General features: G+C 34.6%; 1 protein-coding gene across 1 annotated transcript in view; it reads right to left on the bottom strand.

Moving 5' to 3' along the window:
- Positions 1-10,420: 10,420 nt before the first annotated feature.
- The window catches only part of LOC108550057 (tetratricopeptide repeat protein 37), a 104,534-nt gene continuing 89,778 nt past the window's right edge, over positions 10,421-25,176 (bottom strand). The window contains exons 12-13 of the mRNA XM_017903657.1: positions 19,512-19,773; positions 10,421-10,721 (exon numbers count right to left, since the gene is read on the bottom strand). Of these exons, the coding sequence (XP_017759146.1) occupies positions 10,583-10,721; positions 19,512-19,773 (401 nt within the window). The 3' untranslated portion in view covers positions 10,421-10,582. The remainder of the gene's footprint in view (positions 10,722-19,511; positions 19,774-25,176) is intronic.

Raw genomic sequence — 25,176 nt, 5'->3', positions numbered from 1 at the left:
TCAGATAATCAACAAAGACGGGCAATTTTGGCCATTTTCCTTCTCGTGATATCTTCATATCTAATGTATAACAAAGAGCGCTTATTCTAGCAACATAACCGTTTCAGAAAGTACTAACAATACGAAACTGAAAATTCCCATAATGGATATTTGCATTGAAATCGTAAGAACCATGGTTTCTATAATGACGTTACAGACATGCCTGCTATTTTTGAAAGCCTCGTATTTCTTAGCCTAGCAGAAGCCTAAAAAAGATTCACATTACCAAATAGCTGAAAAATAGGCTTTTGTCGAAGTACAAAGTTATCTATACCTCAAGGACAATCCTAACAAGCAGGTATATGATCTCCTTTATATGAATATTATATCTAAAATTTGTATCAAGTAAATAATACCCAGCGATTAATTAATTAACCCGTCATGAGAATGAATTCCTAATCTCATATTTTCATTATTACGCAAAAAACATTCTTTTTCCAGCAAAATTATTATGAATAGTTATCATTAAAGTAAGAGCAGGATTATCTATACTTAATTATTTTCATTAATTTTCTTGACTCAATATATACAATCATATATAATTTATTTAGACGTAAGATGCAGGTCGAAAGATTCAACATTAAGCAGCAGACACTTGTACAAATTTCCCCATACCCATCTCAAACCTCGAATCCACTGCTGAAGCACACTCATCCTGGTATGTCTGACAGAAATGAAAAAACGCAAGACACAGTTAGATCGATAGAAAAATACCAACCATTTCTACGAATTTACTAATGCAGCAAACAATCTCTATACACGAGGCACTCCTATTGAATGGTTAACTGTCCAATAATTGCAAAACCGAAACGGAATCGAAATTTCACAGCGTACATAAGCACTGGTCATCAGTAAATCCTTCCAAACGTGCGCCATTCGAAAACGAAAAATGGGATAAGAAGCACATTCTGTTCTAGACTTTATACCACATTCTCGTTTCAACTTTAGACGTGGAATGGATGCACTTTCATTCACCATCCTTCACTCAACTGTGTTCAAGTTAGAGTACCGTTGGCGAATTGAATAAATCCAATTTATTGTGTGACGATATTTGAACAGATACAATGTGACTGCAGAATTGGACACAGTTAGATACACCGAAGAAATTGTTTAAAAAAACAGGTAATAATATAGAGGTGAGTCTTATCAGTTACAATGGTGGAATTAACATTTAACCCTCTGTACTCTGAGAACACTTTCCTTCAATTGATCTAAAGTGAATCCAATCAGATGTCTGCTCTGGAATATATTTTTGAAGCAAAAGTTTTGTTTCGAAAAGTGGAAAATTATAAATATTTGCGAGTTTCCTTGAAGTGCTGCCTTATTCAGTGTCTCTATTTTTACTGGTTACTGAAGATAAAAGCAAATAAATTAGGGACCAATGAGATTGCTCTAGAGGTACAAATGGCTTCCAATAATTTTCTCGTGAAAGTATGTTGTGCAGAATAATTTTAGATATTGCTTTAGTAAGGAAGATAGCTAAAGTGTTATGGAAATATCACGTCAGACAGGGAATATAATAGGACAATTATAGAAAGTGAATAAATCTCATTTTAGAAATATAGGTAAAATTAATTATGAGTGATGGTAGAATAGGATCTATGTTAACAGAAGTAAAGTATACAGATTAAATGTAACCCGTTTTCATTCATATTTTTAAACTAGGTATTTACGATTTTTACATCCCAGTTTAGTAAAAGTATTAATGAGTTTTTAAAATGATGCACTACCTCTGTAACTTACATTAATATTATGGTGCATATATACTCTAATTACATCTGCAATTTTTAAAATTAGACTTTAACGGATCCTAGGATTTGTTTTATGAGATTCTTCTATATATAAGCAATTTAATTATCAAAATAGCTTCTCTCTCCTTCGCATGACATTTCATACCATAGTACCTGCTTATCCTAATTTCACGTGAAGGTTTACTTCAATTTGCGATTCGATGGATATACGACTTCTTGTTCACACATTTTCCAAAAGTATGCAACCTTCTTCATTAATACCATCGTCAAGTCCAGTTTTATCAATGATCTGCACTTGTAAGTACTTGCATCTGCACCCGAAAATTTTTCTTTGTTTCACCATTTGATGCTCATATCGCAGGGAAACGATATTCGGGGCTGAAAATTTTATTTCAGGAAGGAAAAGGCATTATAAATACACGCTCTCTTAACTCACATTTCCGAATGGAAGAAATCTAAGTAACGAACTGCAGATAAGTGATCTTTTCATTACGATGTCCAGTGCACAGATTTATAGTCCCAATTGACTCGTATTGTTCTTATCATAGTCGAAAGCAGGTTCGAAGGACGAGGTACCCAGGCATCAGGCGAAGAATCCAGCAAGCGTCTTTCTGACAAACACGTGAACGCGTACAAACAACTTCGTTCGAATACGTTCTGCTCTAACTGAGATAAGATACGAATTACCAGACACGTACGTTTGCCCGTCAACGATACGTTCTTCCATCGTGCTTGCTGATCTCGTGGCGGTTAGAACGTGCCGTGATACTATCCTGATTACGAAAGTTCGATGATTGATTCTCCGTCTCATGACTTATATCGACGTAATTGGCCAAGTCGATGGTAGACGGGTTTAATTTCGAGGATAAATTACGAAATCAGAACTCGATGAACGATGAAGAATCATCGAAGATTGTGCATAACAATGTATAGTGGACGAGCACATGTAAGAGGAATAGATGCGAAGTATTTCGGCAAAATTTTTGAGAAAATAAGGAGAGACTAGATTTTTTTAAAGGAGAACATGGTGTGATGTGTATCGGGTGGTATAAGTGGTGGCTAGGATCAGAGAATTTGTTAAATTGAATATCTTCGTGGAATAATATTGAAATGAAACAAAAAGATGATAGTTGTACTTTTGGCAATGTTTAAGTATATGCAAGCGTACTTAAATATATATTTACCGTGTAAATAGGACAATTAGAATTAATCGAATGAGATAGGGAGTGGATTTTGAAGGGAATAGATAATTAGTACGAAACATTAATGAAAGATGAGATTGCAGATACATTTTAAGGGTAAAGAAATAAATAAGTGGAAAAGGTTAACATAGATTGTGAATATGTGCGTGCGTGCGTGCGTGCGTGCCTGAAGATCGAAGCGATCTAACACATCATATTCTTCTCACAGGAAGTCGTCCACGAGAGTTAAGTTGGCGTCGGCTGTCAGTTTATATATAGTCAAAGCATTTAATTTCCTGCTCAGAGCCGCTATCACAGCCCTTATGTGTCATTGGGTCATTCGATATCTGACGAGAGTGATCGGGAACTACTTATCGGACAGGACAATTAAGTATACGGGCCGGTACTCCACCTATGTGAGGGAGACGTACAGCGGCATTACACAAGACTCGATCTTTGGACTACGACATTATGCTGAGGAATTCTCTTCCCGCCGGTGTCAGTGCAAGCTGCCGATGCGTTGGTCATGGACGACGGAACGGACTGGGATAGAAGCAAGTGGCTCACTGGGGCATCTGTCACTCGTAGAATCCAGAGATTGGGGCTACACGTGGCCATAGATATCGCATCAGAAAAACCGATAAAATTTCGTTTTACCGCACGTTTCACAGGAGGCAATCCCGATCTTGAAACAGGGTAGGTGATCCAGCGACCACTAGAAACCTATAAAACAATATCTTTTGCAGTAAAGAAACGTTTAAAAAACAGAGCTATTAATTCTGTTCGTGTTTTTTGGCGATCCAGACCACTGTTGTGCCGCAGATCTCTGCTCTCAACTTTGGGGGAGTACCGCCTCACGGAGGTACTCACTGGGTATGGTTGTTTCGGTGAATACCTACGTAAGATAAGGCGGTAGGTGACAATACAGTGCCATCATTGCAGGACCTAGCTGCACACAGCGCAACAAATGGATGAGTGCCCAATTTGGACACAAATATTTCTGAAGTTTCAATATTTTCGGAATTTTCCGACTTGGAATCTTTCCTTGTCAGTAATAACATACAGTGCCAATAGTACTTTATATAAATAGTCATTCCTTTTATATAACTATGACATTACATAATTCTTGCAATAAACATGAAATGAATTTAATTGCGCTGTATTCAAACGTTAATCATTTTTTGCACTTGCTCGATGTGGCTTCTTTCTATCTTTCATACAGAACATAGCGAAAAGTAGTAATTGCGCAATGTTTAGGAAGTAGAACAAAGCGAATGAAAAGAGAAGACTTAGCAACGTTACTAACGCAAGCTCTCAACACTCTACAATTTGAAACGATTATTAATAATAGTCACGTCCGGTAATCGGATTATTTACATTTTGACGGTGAAAAGGAGTTTCATAGAAGGTTAAAAATAACAGCGGTGGTACTGAGAGGACTAGCGAACTTTGGATGAAATTGGGCGAATTCTGAAAGAAGAGAAGCCTAGGTAGATAGAAAAAAAAGGAGCACACGATGATTTTCAAGGGAACAGGGGAGGAGTATATCGCGCTGCGAAGTCGCAAAGCAGGATGAGTTTGCTGTGTTTGCGGTAGACAAGTGCAAAAGACGAATTAATGTTTTCATCGATAAGACAAGCGACAAACAGATACGTATTACTCAGATAAATACAAAAAATAGTTCGACACTTATAACAATATTTCAGTAAAATCTAGTAACAGATGTCAAGTAACAAGGATAGCTGTTATAAAGAATATATATTCAATATAGAGCAAGAACTCTATCTAGCAAAATACGAATGAAGGAATAACAATAAGGTGGACCTCAGATTTGGTACCATCCAACATGTCGTCTAATCAGGAATAGATTTCTAATATAACAAAGCACCAGGCGATAACAAATCTAGCGCGAAATGATCGGGGCACTGAATCGGAAGACATCGAAGACATTAAAGATAAACACCAGAATCCCAGACGTACTCTATATACCTAAATTGAGACCGCACGTTTCAAGAATGAAACCTGTTAAAAACTGCAGACCATCAGCACCGAATCAGCACCGAATCAGCACCGAATCAGCACAGGATGGAGGCAAAATTGCAGAAATGATGACACCCGCAATAAATTCTAGTGGCATTAAAGGTTCGGTTATATGAATGTAGGACGTATGGATAATATGAATTCTCAAGGAGCTGTTAGATACCTAAAGTACAGAGATGAGAAGTTACGTTTATGCAAATCGTATGTTAAAGCCACCTTGACAGAAAAGTCGCATAGAGAGGTACACAAAACACGAGCCGCTGACCCATTCAAGCTACTACTACTTGTGGACGTATGTGGACGTACGGCACCTGAAACATTAGGAGAGGCGAAGAATATGTTTGTTCTGATGGATAAAAAACAGGGTATACAATGGCGTGTATAATAAAAGGTAAAACTCAAGCATACAATTTCTCTAGAGTTTGTGTAAAAGAGTGAAAATATATTAGGCAGAAAAATGAGGGCAGCCCGGTCAGGTAATGATCCAGAAATCATGACCAAAGATTTTGTTAAATTATTTGAAATAAGAGAGATTCTACATGAAACAACTGCCCCTTATAATCTCTGAGGCAATGGAGTAGAGGAAAGGTCTAACCGTACAATTTTGAATTAAGCGTTTACTATGCTTATAGACACAAAGCTATCCGAAAGCTGTTGAGGGGCAGAAGTTGTTACAGCGGCATATCTTAAAAATAGGACCATCACGAAGTAGAATAAGAAACACACACCGATGCAGAACTGAGAAAAGTACAAATCCTATGTAAGATACCTCAAAGTATTCTGGTGCACCGCTTACTTTCGGGAGTATTGTTGAGCCCGACGGCCAAGCGGGGATATTCGCTGGCTATCCGACCGCACTAGAAAATATAGAGTCTGCTATGCAACAACTAAGCAAGTGTTCGATGCAAGGAGCGTACAATATGATGAAAGCAAACAGAGGATAAGGCTTCTTGAAGGTCAAAGATCGAAATCTGGGAGGTCATGTCACGATATTCCATTAAAAGGAATGAATTATGAAATGTTACATGAGAGTATTGAGGAAAACACGGAAGGGGATGATAAAATGGAAACAGCAAACACTGAAACCAAGTTATGTCATGACCACAATAGCATGATTCTACAGCTATGGATCAGTGGAGATATGTGCCAAGATATTTCGCAAAAGTAACCTTGACCAATTTCCTTAAGGCTTTCTAGCTGAATTCCATTATGGCTGAATCGTCTTCTACTCACCAAAAGGAACAATATTCCTGTAGGAACCATAGATAGAAACTCGATTGTTCTTTTAAAGAACGATGCTAAAATTTGGTTCATCTTAACTTCACTTCATTATTATATCTTCATGTTTTATATGTAAACAGTGTGCGGCAGGACAAATGACCGTGCACGAGGATTAGTATGGGTGGATACCTAGCCCACCGAATACGAGGTCGCGTAGAAAATGAGTGTCCAGTTTGTCCTTTGTCCAGTTTTATCAACAATACTATAATCTCTGGATATACGCATGTGGCATACGCAACGAAAGGTGAAATGTTAAATAAAGAGAATAATTCACATAATACATTTTTGAATCGTCCTATACCTGTCAAGGTATACAATGGAAGGAAACTAAATGTAAGTGAGCAATTGGATATGAAGTATAAGAATACGATTAGATATAACTTAAACTGAATGAAATAAGCAGGCAAATATGTGCGCAACGCTATAAATATAATATACATAAATTAAATAATATTACATAATATATGATATATGAAATAAAAAAAAAACGAATATTTTGAATACTTTGTAATAATTTTTTTCCTTTGCATACTTAGAATGTACTGATTTCACTATTGCGGTTAATATAACTGCAGTCTTAGTCAAAGACTTATCTCTACCATGGCATAAACGTCTCAAGTATCTATAATCTAAATAATTCTCTCTTATTTCAGCTCATAGTTTGTCACATGTCGCGGAGTTTCGGGAATAAATGTGAACGCACATGCACTGAACGATATTAGACCAACGATTTTAAACAGCAATAATTTGAAGAGTGAGACGACGGGGGAAAGATTTCTCCATGCTTATACAGAGGAAGATGTACTGAAAATATTCTAATTCTTTCGAATGCGAAATTTCGTTAGATTTAAAAGATATTTCTTATCAAACAAGATTTAATGAGCTTTATTCATTTTATTCAACGTTACTTTTTAAACACTTTGTGTACAATAATTAACAATAAAATTGTTTTTTTATCGCAAAAGAATGCTGTTCAATTTAGAAGGAAGCAAAGTGAAAGTATGGAAAGGAATTATTTAAATATCTTAAAGAAATAAACAATTTCTTTCGGTAAAGGTATTCGTTTTTGAACCTTCAACTTAAGAACTCATAATTTTGATCGAGATTTACCAACATTTTCATTCTTGAAATTTGGAAAGTATTCAGAAAATAACACAAATTTCTTTTATATCGAGAAAAAAAATTGACTCTTTGGAAAAATTAATTTCTCGATTCGAACCACTGCGATCCGGTAATCATAGTGTCACGATCTGGGTTACGATTACCGGCCGCGGCAGCTACGAGCGCGAAGGTACCCGTTCGTGAAGTCTAAATTTTCTTCGCCTTTAGACTCACGTCGCACGTACGTCAACGTCTGGTCGGGGACCACGGGTTCTAATCGAATGAGCCTGCGTCGCGTTTACAAGATTGGCGGCTAGGCCGATACTCACAAGGTTGCCGGAGGTATTTGAGGACGTTGGTACCTCCGGGTTGGCGAGGGTACTTCGGAGATGTTGGGTAGTTCTTCTTGAGATTCAGGTTTGGTGTTGGATGGTCCCCCAGCGATCCGGATTTCGAGCTTTTTCAATCGTCACGATCTGCTGTCTTTGGGCGTCCGTTGACTTGTCCTTTGACGATGGTCGCGAGTTAGGGGGAGGTTTCATGGAGAAATTCACTTTTCAGACTTTTCTCTTAGACAATGGTGATTTGTTCTTGCTTAGGTTACAAAATCACTACGGTTTAACAACTTAATGACTGGGCGACTTAATAACTGACTTAACGACCTAGCGACAACTTCACGACAACTGAACAATTTGGGACCAACTGCTTGTGCTCCGTCCGTGGACCAATCTATATATTCGCAATGCCCTTGGTGGGTGTTCCGATAATGTTCGGGACTCCGCATACCAAGAGTATAATAAAGGTAGCCCAGCGTTATCGCTCGTGGGAACAGGGTCCACATTTCATTCATCGGACGGAATGTTTCTTAACCTTGGGTGGTCTTGGTATGGGGGGTGACGACTTCCCGCGTGCGTAACACTTCTTTGTGAGAATCGGGTCCGTGACGTTTTTCATTCTAAGGTGGTCGGTGGGTGCGAGGATGCCAACATCCCATGGATGTAACAATAGATAATGGGAGAGAATCACAAGTAGACTTCATTATTATATAATGCGATTAAGATATAATCGATAGGAAAATTGTTCGTCAGCAGAATCATTAGTCCGTGCACAACTCGTGGTTCGGGGAACCGAAGGGGTTCGAGTTAAAATTAATAAAAAGACTTTTGTCCCAAAAAGTTTATTCGTCACCCGTCAATCTCTTACTCGGGCAAGAGTCGTCAAGGAACTGCTCTCGAGACACGCGTGCGGTCTTCCTCTGTCAATGCTTCTCGCTCTCGATCGTCTCATAACGACAAGATATAGCTAACAGATTTATAGATTCTGGATGTGAGTTCCTCATTTTTCCTTTCGATAATTTATGCATACTAGTATTGAATGGATCGGACGATACAAAAAAAACGTCCTTTATGATACTTATCCGAGAAGAATACATCACAAATTCGCATAGATACTCTTTAATTACGCTATTAAATTACCATATTGTTAACATCGCTGATGTTACAATTAATGATTAAATAAATCACACATTGACTTTCTTCATTCTCAGAGTTTAATAACTATGAATAAAAATGCACTTTCAAATTAACTCCTATTTAACAGTAGGTTGATCGTTATAACACAACATTTTGAGGCGCATAAACACGTTATGAATCTATGGATTATTTTTTTAATCTCATCAGATAACAGCACCGGCTGGCCATATGTGGCAGCATTTGTAAGCATATATATACTAATAGGATTATATATAAACATCTAAATATCACCCTTATTTGTGACGCTATGAAAAAATTCTTGCGGACAAAGTTGGACTATTTGAAAATATGACGATAGCATTGGTACCTTCCCAAGGTCATTTGTTTACGAGTACTTGAGGTCTCCGACATTTTTTTAAATGGCGCCTTATAAGTTTCTTTTTTCGATATCCTTATAGGACATAAAGCGACAAATCTAGCTAACCATACCCTAATCACTGAATAGTCAATACCGCCACAGCAACTGGATATAAATACTGTCCGAAAATGTAGAAAAATTGATTCTTTTACATGAAAATTTAAAACAGGATGTTCTTTTCATTTTCAAAACATCTTTAAAAATGATGGTGTTTAGCAAAACAAATATATCGAAACGGCTGACCCAATCCTTGTCCTCCCGTCCCGTGTGAATTAACGGGATTTGGAAGTTTATGGCATTACGCGTATCTTGTAACAGTGTTTCTCGAGTAACGATAGATACAGAATTTGTAACTTGGGAAATTAATCGAATAGGATTCGGGTTTATTATTTTTGTAAGTTCATTGGTATAATTCTTTATATTAGTTCTTTATAGTAGTTTCTATTTTTGAATTTAGTATCATCGATTGATTTCTTTTAGGAAAGTTTTAATTTCATACCGTTGAAACCGATGACTTTCAGGCTGCGTCCATTGTTGAGTATCTTTTTCTATTTATCCATGGCGTTATTTTGAGCCAGACACTTCATTCTCACTCAAAATTCTTCCGTTTTTGAAAATTAATATTACTCATAAATTGTAACATTCTATCAAGATTTGGCATTGTTACCCGCTATTCTTGTTATCTTCTTATATCTTATTATCTTGCCACTTTACACTGATATATTTAAAAAATTACTTTTCTCGTTTGCGTATAGGCATTAATAATGAAACAACGACCTGTACCATTTGCGTGATCCACTCTTTATATTCGAACAGAAGATTGGGAATAGATCCCATATTTTACATACATACACAAAAATAAGTTAAAGAGGTTCGTGTTATATAAATACGTTAATTAAGATATAGGATAAAACATTTGCCAAAAAAAAGGCTAAAATATTACTTGTCATAAAAATTATTTATTATTTATTATTATATGTAAATCAAGAAAATATATTATGCTTCTATTCGAGTATTTATAACAATAAATTGAATTTTCTCTTGAATAAAAGGTCAATTCAATGTTATAAACAAATAATTTTTCCTGGGATAAAAGGAATTATTCTTGAAATGCAGAAAAAAGTATTACGTGTCAACTTTTATTTATTTCTTCATCAATTCTTACATATTCTGTTCATATCTTCAACGATGTAACACTAGTATTGTGGTATCTCACGTCCTCTGTTATAGTCATCTGATTGCAAAAATACACTCCATCTTACTCATTTTGCAATGTACAGATACAGAACCTTTTTTCATTTAATTAATCTGACCTAATTTCATTTTACTGTCATTCAACCATTTCGACATCGAATTCGTGGTCTGATAATTTTGTTGTATAATAGTTATGAAATTTGAGATCCACTCGGTATCAGTATTACAACTTTTAATTGTAGACCTGTGAACAATTTAAAAGTAGCTTAAATATACGTGCATAAGAAATCATAGTAATTAAGAAAGTATGATTGATATTTTGTGTAGATGAATGATATGTCTCATATAAATTTATGCGCCCTATTATTTCATTAATTACTTAGAATGCGAAACAGAAACAGTGATATAAAAATTGGTTAATTAGATGCAGAGAATTAATTGAAATATATAGATATAGATAGTCTATACTTAGGCTAAATCATAAGACACCATAAGAATCTTCCTGCAAGAACAGTAATCACTGTTAACAGAAACTTATATAGTTTAATTTAACTTATATAGTTTAATTCAATTGTTTGTCATCTCACGGTATCATATACTATGGGTGCATGTATCTAATAAATTACTATCCAAACATATTCACTGTCAAGCCATGGAAACTATCTTAAAATGTGTATAACAGGATAATAATAATAAATATACATAGTGTCACCATAAAATAATTATGTTGATACTGAAATATGTCGAGATAACAATTAAAGAAAATATGAGAATCTCTTCTTATATTAAGAGCCTTTCTTATACCAAGAGGTTTGAAAAATAATAACATGCATTTTCTTAACCCCGATTTATTCTATATTTATTTTTGTAAGAAATAAAACAGAATTTTCCTATATACATCAGAGAATAAGCATAACACATATCATATAAATATATTTAATAGGTATAACTAAATAAACGACTTTAATCATTGTGGAAATATATTTTTCATATCTTTCAGATTTGATGTCTATTATGATCTTAAAATCTTCAGTTCTCGATAAAATATCACTATTGGTAAAGAGAAATAAATAAAATGTTCTACAAATTCTAGCTTTATAGTCGTGACAATACTATATACTTTGTATTTTGTTATATTATATGAAAATAATTGTTCAGGAAGGTTCAATATTAATCTCTAGGTGTGCAGTGCTGTTTAATACTAATACAAATAATCTACATTAATTGAACCGTAATATTACTCAGAGAAATATAGAATTATATAACAGAGACTCAGAGAAGTAGAGAATTATAAAAATAATTGAAAAACTTTCTATACTTTTCTCCTAAGAAACTGTTGTAGATTCAAAGGTTAGAAAACGAATACAGTGCTTCACGTATTCAGTGAGACAGTAATTTTAATTAAGAATGAGGAAAATAAGGCATGTAATACAATTTATGGAGACACAGTTTTAGTCCGATGGCTGAAAAAAGGTTCGACCCTTCACGTCCGTATGTAGCGAGGAATGAGAGTCAAGAAAAAATAAATGCTTTACCCGTTCCAGCTCTCAACTGTTTTATATTGGTTCTAAACGACGGAGACGCTTTAAGACAAAAGTGACAATGTATAATATGACGTTGTCTTCCAGCAGAAACAGATTTAGACTTAGAGCTAATAAAACTACGAAATAGAACAAGATTATTATTCGTCAAGAGAAAACAAAATATAAGCTTCACCCTTTTCTGTACCTTCATTGTTCGCTTACAATTTCAACCTTTTTTTAAGTGAAAACTTTTGTAGAATTTAGCCAGATATTAGTAAAGGGAAAAAGGAATTAGACTGAGAATTAATTGTCACAATAAACCTTAGAAGAGTTAATTATTATCACTTAGACACTTCTCTTAATCGCGTGACTGTTAAACATCGTTAATGACATAAAATGTACACTTAGTGAGGTAATATTACCAAACTCTGCCAAAAATATGTATGGCGAAAATTGTAGCTGTAACTTACACTACATACTTATACAATGCTATATGCATATGCACTTCATGCTTGAAAGCTGAGATAAACATCAAAATTAAGATTTCAATCAAGATTAAGGAACAAAACAAAACATATCGTTAAATGAATCATCCGTTATACCTTTGAAATTAAAAAATTATGCTATGATCATATTTCAATGCATTATGAATACAGCAGTATTGAGTAACATGAACAAAATGAATAATAAAATGAAACTATATTGTTCAGTGAGATGACATATAAAATAATAAACAAGGAATGTATAAAATTCGTGGAGCAAAAGGTACAATGACGAATTGAAAAAGTAGAAGAATTAGAAAAGTACTATTGCGCGATTGATCTAGTCAAGGGTTAAATTATAAAGAAGTGTCCATGTGAAAATAAATATTTAAAAAAATTCTTCAGGCAGATTACACTGTGTAACACGATTTTTAATCTGTAATATGCATTTTATAATTCTTGTAGAGTTTAATTCTTTTAATACGAATCCGTAAGCGAAATTACTCCACGACTCTCAGTTTTATATAAAAATATGTTTTTTGAAAAACGCATGATTTTCGGCTAAAATGGAGAAATGCGTGAAAATTAAAAATGTTAAGAGACTCATTCTTATCTTAAAAGAATTTAAAACTCTCATCTTATCTTAGATGACAGTTTCTCGAGTTTCTTGATATACATAATTATAATTATTTATGCTTGTAAATAATTACAATTGGTCATGAAAGTTTGAAAATAATCCGTCAAGCGTACTTTCTACTCGCTATTCTTGCAATTTTACGAAAAGTTCTTTATCCAGCACTAATTTGCTATACGGTAACGTATTTTATTGACCATTTTGAAGAAAAAACCATTCAGCGAAAATGTCGGAATGATTTTTAACGCTGACAAGACGGTAAAATATACATTTGCAATGCGTAAGCTGTGTTTTCAGTAGACGTTCGCTAAACGATTGTCGAGATTAAGTGGGTCAGGTCCTGGTTGGAGACGCTTGTCCACCAGGGTGGTGTGGCGTTAGTTATCAGTCTTGACATAATCAAGGCGTTTAACTCACTGCCCTAGACAGGAAGAGCCATCAGAAAGAGATAAGATAGTATCATAAGAGATAAGATACTTCCATATCTGGGCCCATACAACACCTATATGACGCGGTGCTGAGTGGCCTACATTCCACCGCACAGAAGTGTACTAGGCCAGAAACCTACCAAAACTGACCAAAAATCAAAAAATCAAAAATCAAAAAATCAAAAATCAAAATTTTGATAAATTCTGGCTGATTCCGAATCTAGGGTCAAAACTTTAAAATACAAGATATCGTAGGATACCATTTCGGAAAGAAATCGCGAATCGGCCATTGCCAACAAATACAAATTATAAACCGATCAATATTTTCTAGAAGCAAATGGAAAAGTTATTTTGGGTAGCAAAATTAAATTGCGTGGTCCCTGCGGGGAGGTGAAACGTAGGTTAAGAAAAACATAAAAGCAGGGTCCTTGACGACCAAAACAGAGTACTTAGAAGTTAATTGTGACCGGCACGAGCGTGAGTCGCTCGATGTTGGAAAGAGAGCTATATCAGACTGCGTCTTTGTGTGTTTTCGTTGCGTTATTTTGGTGTTCTTTTTCTAAGTTAAATTAGTTTTATGAGTTTTGTGATTGTGATATTCTGTTCTTGTTGTTCTGTCAGTTTTTGGTGTCTCAAAACCGGTTTCCGCTATCCTACAATTTCAAATCCAATATGACGAATTAAAATCCAAAATCAATTCTGGGAATGCGGGATTTAAACAAACGATGGTTATATCTCATTTTTTGGATCACTAATTCCAAATCTAATATCAAAATTTTAGAAAGTTTAATAATGGATCCAATATCACGGATTAAAATTTGAAAACTTTTTCGTGTTCACATAACGATGATTTCTTGTTTTTTTTTTGGAGATTCGGAATGTACATCAAAGCAGATTCTAAACTCAAAATATGAATTTTATATGAATGGATAGAATATTTCTATCTACTGTCATTCATAAAAATTGTATTAAGTGCATGTACTAATTGCTTAACAATTTTTAAAATGTTTGCGGCTAGCCTACAAGATTGTACTTACGAACAGATTGCAGTACGATTTTAGATTCCGTTGAGGTGCTTAATTATAGCGATTACTCTTGCTTTTCGCTAATTCTTTCATAGTTTTAATGCGAATCACATTCGTCATTCGACATCACTTCTTCACTTAAAAGTTTTCGGCCGTACCCATCACATTGTCTTCTATCTCACTGCCATCTTCTGACCGTTAGGAGTCCACCAGATATAGAAGACAGCCCGCCCTTCGAACACGACAAACTAAGCAGTGTGACCATGCGGCTTAGAAGAGGAAAATGCTCCGGTCCCGACCAAATCGAGGCCGAGGTCATTCAGCAAACATGGGGATGCCTCCACCAGAAGCTGCTGAAGCTCTTCAACGCGTGTTTGGAGTTTGGAATATTCCCGAAATGAAGGAAGATCGGGAATATTGTGACGATACCGAAAGGATCGAACCGCGATAGAAGCAGCCCAAAATTGTACAGACCAATTTGCCTGCTATCAATAGTAGGCAAGACATTGGAACGACTAAGGTCGAAGAGGATGGCACCACTCTTCGTGGATCACATCCTGTCCTCCGAACGGCAATGCGGGTTCTGGCCTGGAAGATCAACGGATGACGCCATCGCTAAACTTCGAACAACGATTGACCGGATGGTGGATTCGAAGTACGCACTCGCGATTGCACTCGATATATCGAGTACCTTCGACAACGTTCGACAACGTGTGGCGGCCGAACCTGCTGCACGAGCTAAAGCAGAGAAGCTGCGTGCGAAACATCTGCAAGTTAGCGCAAAGTTACTTCGCGGAAAGAGAAGCCCAAATTGGAGGCAGACACGAGACTGTCGTAAAGTCCATGACAAAGGGCTACCAACAAGGTTCAATACTGGGTCTAAGCTTTTGAAACCTTGTATTTGATAACTTGCTGGCGCAACTCCAGTCTGAAGATATAAACTGCGAAGTCATGGCACACGCATCTTCCGAAGCTCAAAGATCGTCAAAGGAAAAACGGTTTCCTGATTAGCAGATGTGGGCCATAGGAATTCCAAAATCCCGGCTATAACGCGTGAGCAACTGATAACAAAAAACGTTAGTAGTATCGTTAGGCTGTAGGGATTACGTGCCTCGTGCGGGAATCGCGATTTAACCGTGTTATGGAATAGTGCGTAGATGGAGAGAAATACTGTACTTATAGTTTGTACCGTCTCATATTATCAAATATATATCTGTTCATTTGTTTCTGTATTTATAGAAACACGTGTCCGCCAATTCAATGCAACAGCAGATATTCGGACCGAAGGTGGGCCCTCATTCCACAAATCTGTTGCCCCCAAAGAAAGGAAGAACGTCATCCACGACAAAGTTGCTGGTGGAGGAAATCCCTCCTTCAGAGTGGGATTGTTGGACAGTCACTCCCACATTCGTGACCCTTCTTGAGAGGTAACGCTGAATCTATGACTTCGAAAGTCGTAGCTATCGCACATGGCCTGGTCCTTTCTTTTACAGGCCCATTGTCAGCCAAATCCTAAGTGCTGTTGCCTGGTTTCTAAAAGTAGTCGCTAACGAATGCCTCGTACCCGGTGACCCGAGGAAATAAGGAACGGTTTGCAAAAGTGTACCGTAAAAGGATAAAATCGAAAATATCGAATATGACAAGTAAAACAACTTAGGGTCTGATTTGTCGCACGACGAGATAGCGTGCAATGTAAAAACTCTCTCTCTCTCTCTCTCTCTCTCTCTCTCTCTCTCTCTCTCTCTCTCTCTCTCGCACACGCGCACGCGCACGCACACGCACACGCACAGTATAAAGCACCCTATCGTAATTAAGTATATAATAACGTATTACGTTCAACTGTAAAAGATTGCAGATTTCTTAATGCATTGACCAACAGTATTCGATAAGTTATTTTATTCCAACATATGTTACATGTAACATGTTATATGTTACATGTATATGCAACCAAGCACGATACGTTGAAATTCATTTCCTCAGAACTAAGAATGAAGTAATGGATGCACTCTGTGGATTCAAATTTAGCTGGAAACCACTTTGAAAAAAGTTATTAAACTTTGAGAAATGACTATAGTCTGAAATATGTAAGTAAACATTGCGGCAAAAAAGGAAAGTAAAAAGAGCATACAAAGAAAACAGTTAAATACACGCCACAACGGAATGATTCAGCTGAAAGATTATTTTGACTTATGTTATGCAACACTGACAAATTCTTCAAAACATGTAGTGACTTCATAGTAAGCAAAATGATGAAACCCCTCATTTGTGAAGATTTGATAATTACTGCTAATGATCTCTCAAGAAGAATAGCTTAGAAATTATTGAATGATCTATTTCTAGACGGTACGTGAGAAATGAAATAAAAGTTGCCATCTATGGATATGTGAGAAAATAATAGATAGATATCAGGATCACGATCGATGGCTTTTTCCTCTAGAAGCAGAAGCAGAAAGTGTGTAAAAATGAAGATTTCTACGTATTGGCATAAATTATTTTGTTATTAAATAAATATAAACAAAATTTTTAAACGTATTACTCCTCAGAAATAAAGGTCGGTAAGAAATAAAAGATCTTCCAGAGGATTAAAATGTACCATATGAAAACGAAGAATAATAAGGATATACAGTCGTTGAGCAAATTCTGCAAGTGTATGATACACTGTAGTAGACAAGCACATTCGATAAAGTAACTTAATTTCGAGATACGGAATAAATGTACGAACACCATTAGACATGTTAAAAAAAGAATAGAAAAAATTCACGCAGAGTTGCATAAAAAGTTCCTAGATATACTAAATGCGAGAAAATATATCATAAGATATAAGTGAAAGGCAAATAGCTGAATAGCATGAAAAGTGTCCCCAAATTAAACTAAACTGATACTTATTAATCGGACAGGACTACAAAAGGAAACCTTCTCTGTCAGGTGTGAACCTGTTACCCTTAGTAGAAAAATTGTTATAGGGTAAAACATGATTTACAGTTTGAACACGAGATGATTTATTTTATTCAATTGAAATTAACCGTTTGAGTTCTAGAGGGTTTTGGAAAAACACTGTCAGAGTATCCCGAACAGCGCGACCGCGCTTTCTCTAGGTGAGTACGACGAAATCCAAGCAGCGCAACAGCGCTTCTTTTCATTTGATGTCGAGAAATCCCAAGCCGCGCGATAGCAATACAAAATGTTTTAATTTATAATGTATTATTGCACTATTATTATAGTATTGTTCTCATTGTAGAATGTATTATTCACATTAGAGAAGGAGCTGTGTGATGTACTTGCGTCAGTAAATCTGAGCGCGCGACTGGAGCTCTACCAGACATAAAACGGATAACCATTGATTGTGATATTCTGTTGATGTAATAGCAACATAAGCTTTAATTATAGAGAGATTCATCATATTTTTTGAAGTAGCAGATTATTGTTGGTAAAGTTTTCCAAAGGAAAAGATCAAGAAATCAAGAAGAATCAAGAAATTAGAAGAACAGGCAATACTGCATTTCTTGCAATGGGAAATTCGTAGACAACGCATGTCACAGCGATAAAAAGTAAAGCCATCATCGAAATCTCTATCTAATCTTTTATCAAGTAAAAAATATTAATATCGATTCCTTGTTTTATTTTTCAACAATCATAATATTCTCGTATAATATTAGAGTATACAATTTTAAAGTTTTCGTATGAATTTCAATATTTTCTAAGCGTTAATATTAATTATTCGTTACAATAAGCATACGCGTCGCGTAAATGTAATCTTTTCGTACTATATTTGCATTTTTACGAAATATTTTAGAAACGATTTTATACAAATACCAATATACTACGTAAAAGCTATTAGAGTATAAAAACTTTAGTAGTAGTGAAACTGAAATCAAACTAGACATGTACGTATGTTCGCAGAATTTTACTTCCTCATAATAAAGAAGAATCTTTTTCCTGCTTTTTTTAAATTACGAATTCAATTCACAGACTGTTTGATATAACGATGCATCGATACATTTTAGCATTACGTAAAGAAACAATGGTTATACGCAACTTCTCTTTTAACTTATTTAATATTGTATAGTCACGCAGTCTCTAATACACTGGAGAGTACTTCGGCTAAAAATTTTCTTTGATTAAGAACTGGAGCTAACTCTAACTGACTCGATTCACTCACTAAATGCTTTACACTGACTATCTCAACAACTCTCGAACTCTCTATCTTAACGACTCTCGAACTCTTAAAGACTGTCTGTATCTTCCAGAACGGGAAGTAAGGGACACTTCGACCACCGCACCTTAATGAAGTCTAAAAGTATCCTACAATATTATTAAAGAAAATTACGCATTTACGGTGCGGATGATAGTCGGTAACCGTAACTTGTATTATCATGTAAAGCAATGCCATATTCATATGTACTATCAATTGTTCGAATCTTTTATTTGTTCTAACACTGAAAATAATTTTTAAGCCTCTAATTCACGTTGCATGTTTAAAAGAATCCGCGTACATGCATTTATGCAGCGTACATACATTATATCTCTATCGTGTCTAATGTAGCTGTTTCTATTCTTTGCTCAAATAGTTATTCGTATGAATATAATTTTTGTAATTAAGTAAATATTCTTTTTGATTGTTATCATTTTGGTGTATCAAATATTATAACTATGATCATAAATACATCCACGAATCACTTCGTAATGTTTTAAGGCAATTACTTTGTAACTGAACCCAATTCGCAACTACTTAACTACTTAACTGACTTAAAAAATATGTTATTAGCACATATTGCAAAATAGACAAAGTATTATAATTTGTTGAATCGCTACATTAAGGATAATACTGAACTATTAAAAAAGAAACAAAAGAAGTGCAAAATGTAAGTTACAGAATGTTCTTACAAGTATTAAATTAAATTACATGAGTGTTAAGTAAATACGATTAAGTTTATACTCAAACCTTGATAAAAATGTTGCGATGAACATGGCCCAGCTTTCAACATGACCAGGATAAGTAAATAAAAGTTTCTGAACTGATCTTATATGTTTTGGTATTAAAATTTGCGTGAAACAATTAATGGATAAAGCACACGCAACATGTGGGTGGTGTCCAGTAGCAATATCTTTGTTAAGACGGAGTACCTTCTGAGCACATTTGCTGAAAGTCTGTAAATCAGTTTTCTGTAATATTCTGAGTAATGGAACCCAATACCTCACGTCATCTGCAAATGAAAATGGAAATAACAAAGAACATTAATAAAAAATAATATAAAAATATTCATTAATATATATGTGACGCAAGATTGTATATGTTAGATAAGATTATAGGCAAAATTAAATATAAGATGTATTTGTCAGAAGAGAAATGTTTACATGATTTATTCATTTGTTTATTCCTGTTATTTATTTCGAAAACATAATTATTATTACATAATAACTGAACAGAGTCGATATAATAATATTATAATATTCTAAAAGTTTTCTTCTAATTGTAAGATAAGAAAATATCGACTAGAATTTCCTTTCTGAATTAAATTGCATTAAATCGGATCATTTGGTATATAATAAATTTCCACTCTCCTCATTTTCTCTAAATAAAATATATTATAATACAACATTTTCGATTTCCATTTAATGTTCGAGTCTTGTTTGAACTGTCGTGGCGACAAGACGTGTTTATGCGAAGCAATTTGATATTCGAGAGTGTTCGAGTATTAATACATTTGTAAATATTAGTGTCAATGTGATGGCGAAAAACTTGCCCTTGGGCAAATTCAAGTTCAAAGTTGCAAGAAATGGATAACATGTAATTAAAAATATCCAAAGTCGATAGAAACTGCATCATTCTGATTAAACAAATAATAACTCAAAAGCTACGTCAAGTTTAATGAAAACCCGTAATTCGGTAACTAGCAACTGGGAACAAATTACATTGAAAAAGCATATAAAATTTGTCTACCTATCCATCGGTTAATAAATGATATCAATTGAAAATTGAAAATTATTTCAATGCATTACGACAGGATGCGTTCACTGCTGAAACTACAGAAAACGTAGCAACAGAAACCGTTAAACTAGTATTAAGACCACCACTGAACGAAGTTGCCAATGCAAATTTTCCTTTTACCAGTTAAAGAAAAATAGAAGCGCACCCTAAAACAGGCATCAGTGAAATAACTGACGTGTTAGAAAAATTCAACCATAAGATAAGGTAAATAAATAATATAACAAAATACGACACAGAACAACCGCTGCCGCGCTTCTTAATTGATCTCGAAACCAATGAAAATAAAAAGGAAATATATAAAGTTGATAAATTACTAAACAATATAGTATCCTCCGAGCCTCCGGAAACTAAAAGAGGTATTCCTCAATGTTTACGCTGTCAAACGCACGAAGACACTATGAATTCTTATAACTGAACCCTCGCATGCGTCAAATGTTCCGGCAAGCTTCAAATTTCAAATTTAACTTCAAACCGCCCCTCAAAGGAAAAATACAAAATGTCAGATGATACAACTGTCAGGAAAATTTCCCTGCTAGCTATGAAAGGTTATACTACTAGGAAATTACAACAAAAGTTGTTTCCTAGACTGGTGCAAAACAACTTCAGGAAATTTAATTTCCCAAAATCAAACAGTCACCGAAGGCAGTAACAAAAACATTCTCCTAGCCAACAATATAACACAAACACTAATTGTAAGGCCTACGCACAAATTGTTGAATCACAGAAAAAGATACTTTCCACCATACGAAACCAGGAAGCAGCATTATATATATGAGAAATAAAAAAAAATTACCAATAACATCAGCCAAAAACCCACAACGAATAACTAACATGCTTCTCGAACAAACCAAACTCTTAAACCAACAATCACCACGAATTAACAAAATGATAGAACTTCTTATATTCGTTATTAGCAACAAACAATAATGGATATACTAAAAATCGCAATTTGAAATGCAAGCGAGTTGCAACACAGAATACTAAAATTGAAAGTTTTTTTACACGATAATGTAATACTCAATGATGTAATACTCAACTGTTATTATCAAACAATATATCAAACATAATACACACCACTCAGTCATAGACACTCGCATACAAGCCGCTGCTGTGACTATCCACACAATAATGGCAACATCAGCAGAGCCGCTGTTTATTGCCCTCCCAAACACAAAATATCTATGCGACACGCTAACTTTTTTAACTTACTAGGAAATAAATTCATTGCTGATGGAGACTATAATGCTAAACTTTAAATTTAATTTAAATTTATCGGGCTTCAAAACTAACTCAACACAAGGAAGAATCCTGTTACAAACAGAAAATTATAAGAAAATTATTCTTGGATACAATGACCACCGGTGAATATAAATACTGGCCATCAGCACAGGAGAAAGCACCCGACCAATTATACAAAAAGGTAACCAACGGACGACTACACAAAACTGAGTTTCCTACACAATCTTTCTACGATCTTATTCTGATCATTATGCCATATTGGTTTGTTACTTGCATAAAACAGTACTTGATAAAGAAACTTCTTTTTTGTGTAACAATAGTTCAAATTGCAATGAATTTAAAGAGTGCATAGAGAAAAACATAAATTGTAATATATATATGTTTAAGCCAATAATGCAAGCCAATATGCACATACAACATTGAATTGTAGGATATGGTAGCCAAAAGTCATATACACTAGGTGTAAAAGTGACTAATCACAACTAGAATACGGAATAATAATATTTATTAAACAATATTTTTTAAACAAACATGGTACATATATTCCCTGAAGTCTATAGAACAACAATATTAAATAAGCAGAAAAAATATTCATATTGTTTATATAAATATCAAGGAAAATGAACAAAATGATAAAGATAAAGAATGATTATAAAATTAATATTTATAATTAACATTTCGTAGAGTTTCTCTTTGATTTTTTTATACCAGCTAGCCTTCGAAGTATTGAAAAGGCACTTTTCAAGTCTGTTTTAAATCAAATTCCAGATAATCCCATAAATGTTCAACAGGGTTAATGACATAAATATTCAACAGTGATTGTGGGAAAGTTTTTAAATGTGCTATATAATAATAAATATTATATGCAATCCATATTCCTTTATTGCAAGCGGTATATACTTAGGATCATTATCTTGCATGAACACAAAATTACTTTTAATATTTTATTTTTTCAATACTTGAATGCAGATGAGTTTCCAAAATATTAATATACATTTTGTGATCCATTGTTCCGTTAACCAAATGAAATTCACCCAAACTTGCGACCCTCATGCAGCCCCACACACATATTGAACCACCACCATGTTTTATTGTCGGCTGCAAGTTCTGAGTTCTGAGTTCTTTATACTGTTCATTTTTTTTTCTCCACAATGCGATGTGTCCATCGGAGCAAAAAATGTTAAATTTTTTCTCATCCGTGAAGATGATCCCATTTCAAAACTCCATCGGTATTTTTACGTAATTTTGTGCGAATTCCAATCTCTTCTTTCTATTCCTTTCATTCGCATATTTCCGTCCAGCTGTTCTGTCATGGTAACCTTGACTTTGCAAAAAATGACGTACAATACTAGAAGATACAATGATGTTTAAATTATTTTTAAGTTCTTCAGCCATCTTTGTTGCACTCATTTTCGGATTGTTTTTAATGAATCGAATAATAATACGACCACTACGTTCAAAAATTTTTCGCGGCCGTCCACTTCTCGCATGATTTTGTAATATTTTCCGTAATCCGTATTTGTTTATGATTCCTTATATCGTAGATTTTGGTCATTTTACAATATACAATATTTCGGATAAACTTTTGCACTGCTATGCAAATTAATAATTATCTTTCGTTCTTCTACAGTAGAAGAATGTTGCTACAGTGATGATAAATACTATTCTATATATCGCTGCTACAATTACAATGTTTTCAAGCCGATTACTATAAGTAAACGATATTTGAAATTAATTTTAACTTTAACTTGAAACTTTACACTACAAACATTGAATAGTAAATGTAATAGGGTGTAACTGGTACGAATATTTATTACGCATTCATTTCTGTTATCTTGTTCATTTTTCTTGTTATTTATATAAACAATATGAATATTTTTCTTGTTCATTTAATATTGTTGTTCCACAGAGCTTGGAGAACAAATGTAACATGTTTGTTTAAAAAATATTATTTAACAAATATTATTATTAAGCATTTTATTAATGATTAGTCACTGTACGAATACTTTTTACGCTCACTACTAAATTAGCTGAATTTGAAGTGTTATAATCCATTATTCTCTGAATCTTCCCCAATGCCCCATGATTAATACGTAAAGACGAATTACGCAAAGATATGAGAATTAAGTCAGTATCAGGTCAAAATTTTCCTAAACGATTACACAGGAAAAATCCAAAGGGCCTCCTTCTTAAACAATATACGCTGTACCTACTGTGTAAGTCCTGGCTTATGAAGAAGCATCTACACGTTATTGACTCAAACTGCTATATCAATTTACCAAATGTCCCTATTGGAGAAATTGTAGAGTATCATGTAAAGTAAAAAAAAATGTAATATACATCTATTATATTTATCCACTATCACACTTAATAACATATATTTCAAACATATTTTCTCTTATTCCAAATATTAATTAAAAAATTACGACGATGTATGTTCAAGGCAAAGCGGCAAGAGCTGCTACAATAGATATTCCAATTTAAGAATCAGGTTACTAAATGTTCAACATGACATTCTTTGGCCACTAAACATAAGTGTTACGTGAATGTTGTTTCTATCGAAGAATAATTACAACTGCGTGAAGTTAGCAATGTTTCACCTTATGACTATATAGCTTCACGTGAAATAAATGAAAATTTATTCTTCCGAATTTCATGCTTTCGATATTAATTCTATGTGCGTAAAGAAAAGTAGCGCGTTTCATTTGTCATATTTAGAAAAGCACAATTCAACTAGTTACATAGAGAAATATATTTTAACTTTCTTATGTATAGTAGCACGTTTCACTTATGCCACAAGAAAGCATTTTATTTCATTATTTCGCTACGTGAAAAAAAAATGTTGCCGTCTGCGGGAAAAGCTAATACATGTAGGGATAATATTATTGGCATATAAAGAACAAGAGGTGTAATTTTATTCTAATACGTATATCTATTGCGAGTTAAATAAAATTAGGAGGAAAGTATAAGTAAAAGATTAGACTACAGACTGATTATTATGATTACACGACCGATGGACACTCTCACCTGCTTTCTTCAACTACGCACACCAAAATCCGCCTAAGACTCTCTTCTACCGGCTCTTCATAAACTCTTCTAAAGACTGCCCTAGCACTCTTAATTAAATCTAACAGTCTCTTTTCTGTCACACGCAAGGATTTTTTCTAGATCACTCATTTCCTACGCGACCTTGCCTTGGGGGGGGGGGGCTTCAAACACTCAGATGCATTCCTAACTTTTGCTCATTGTGCTTACTCGGTACAATCCTTGCGTGCGGTCACTTGTCTTTTCACGTGCACCCCAGATGTCACCCTGAACGTTTGACCTGAACCTAAGACCTGTTTATTACTCCTCATATTCGAGGAAGATCCAAGTGTTC

This window comes from Eufriesea mexicana, unplaced genomic scaffold, assembly GCF_001483705.2.
Source record: "Eufriesea mexicana isolate 0111107269 unplaced genomic scaffold, ASM148370v2 scaffold2501, whole genome shotgun sequence".
In the NCBI taxonomy this organism is placed as follows: Eukaryota; Metazoa; Arthropoda; class Insecta; order Hymenoptera; family Apidae; genus Eufriesea; species Eufriesea mexicana.
This window is presented reverse-complemented; position numbering and strand designations above follow the sequence as displayed.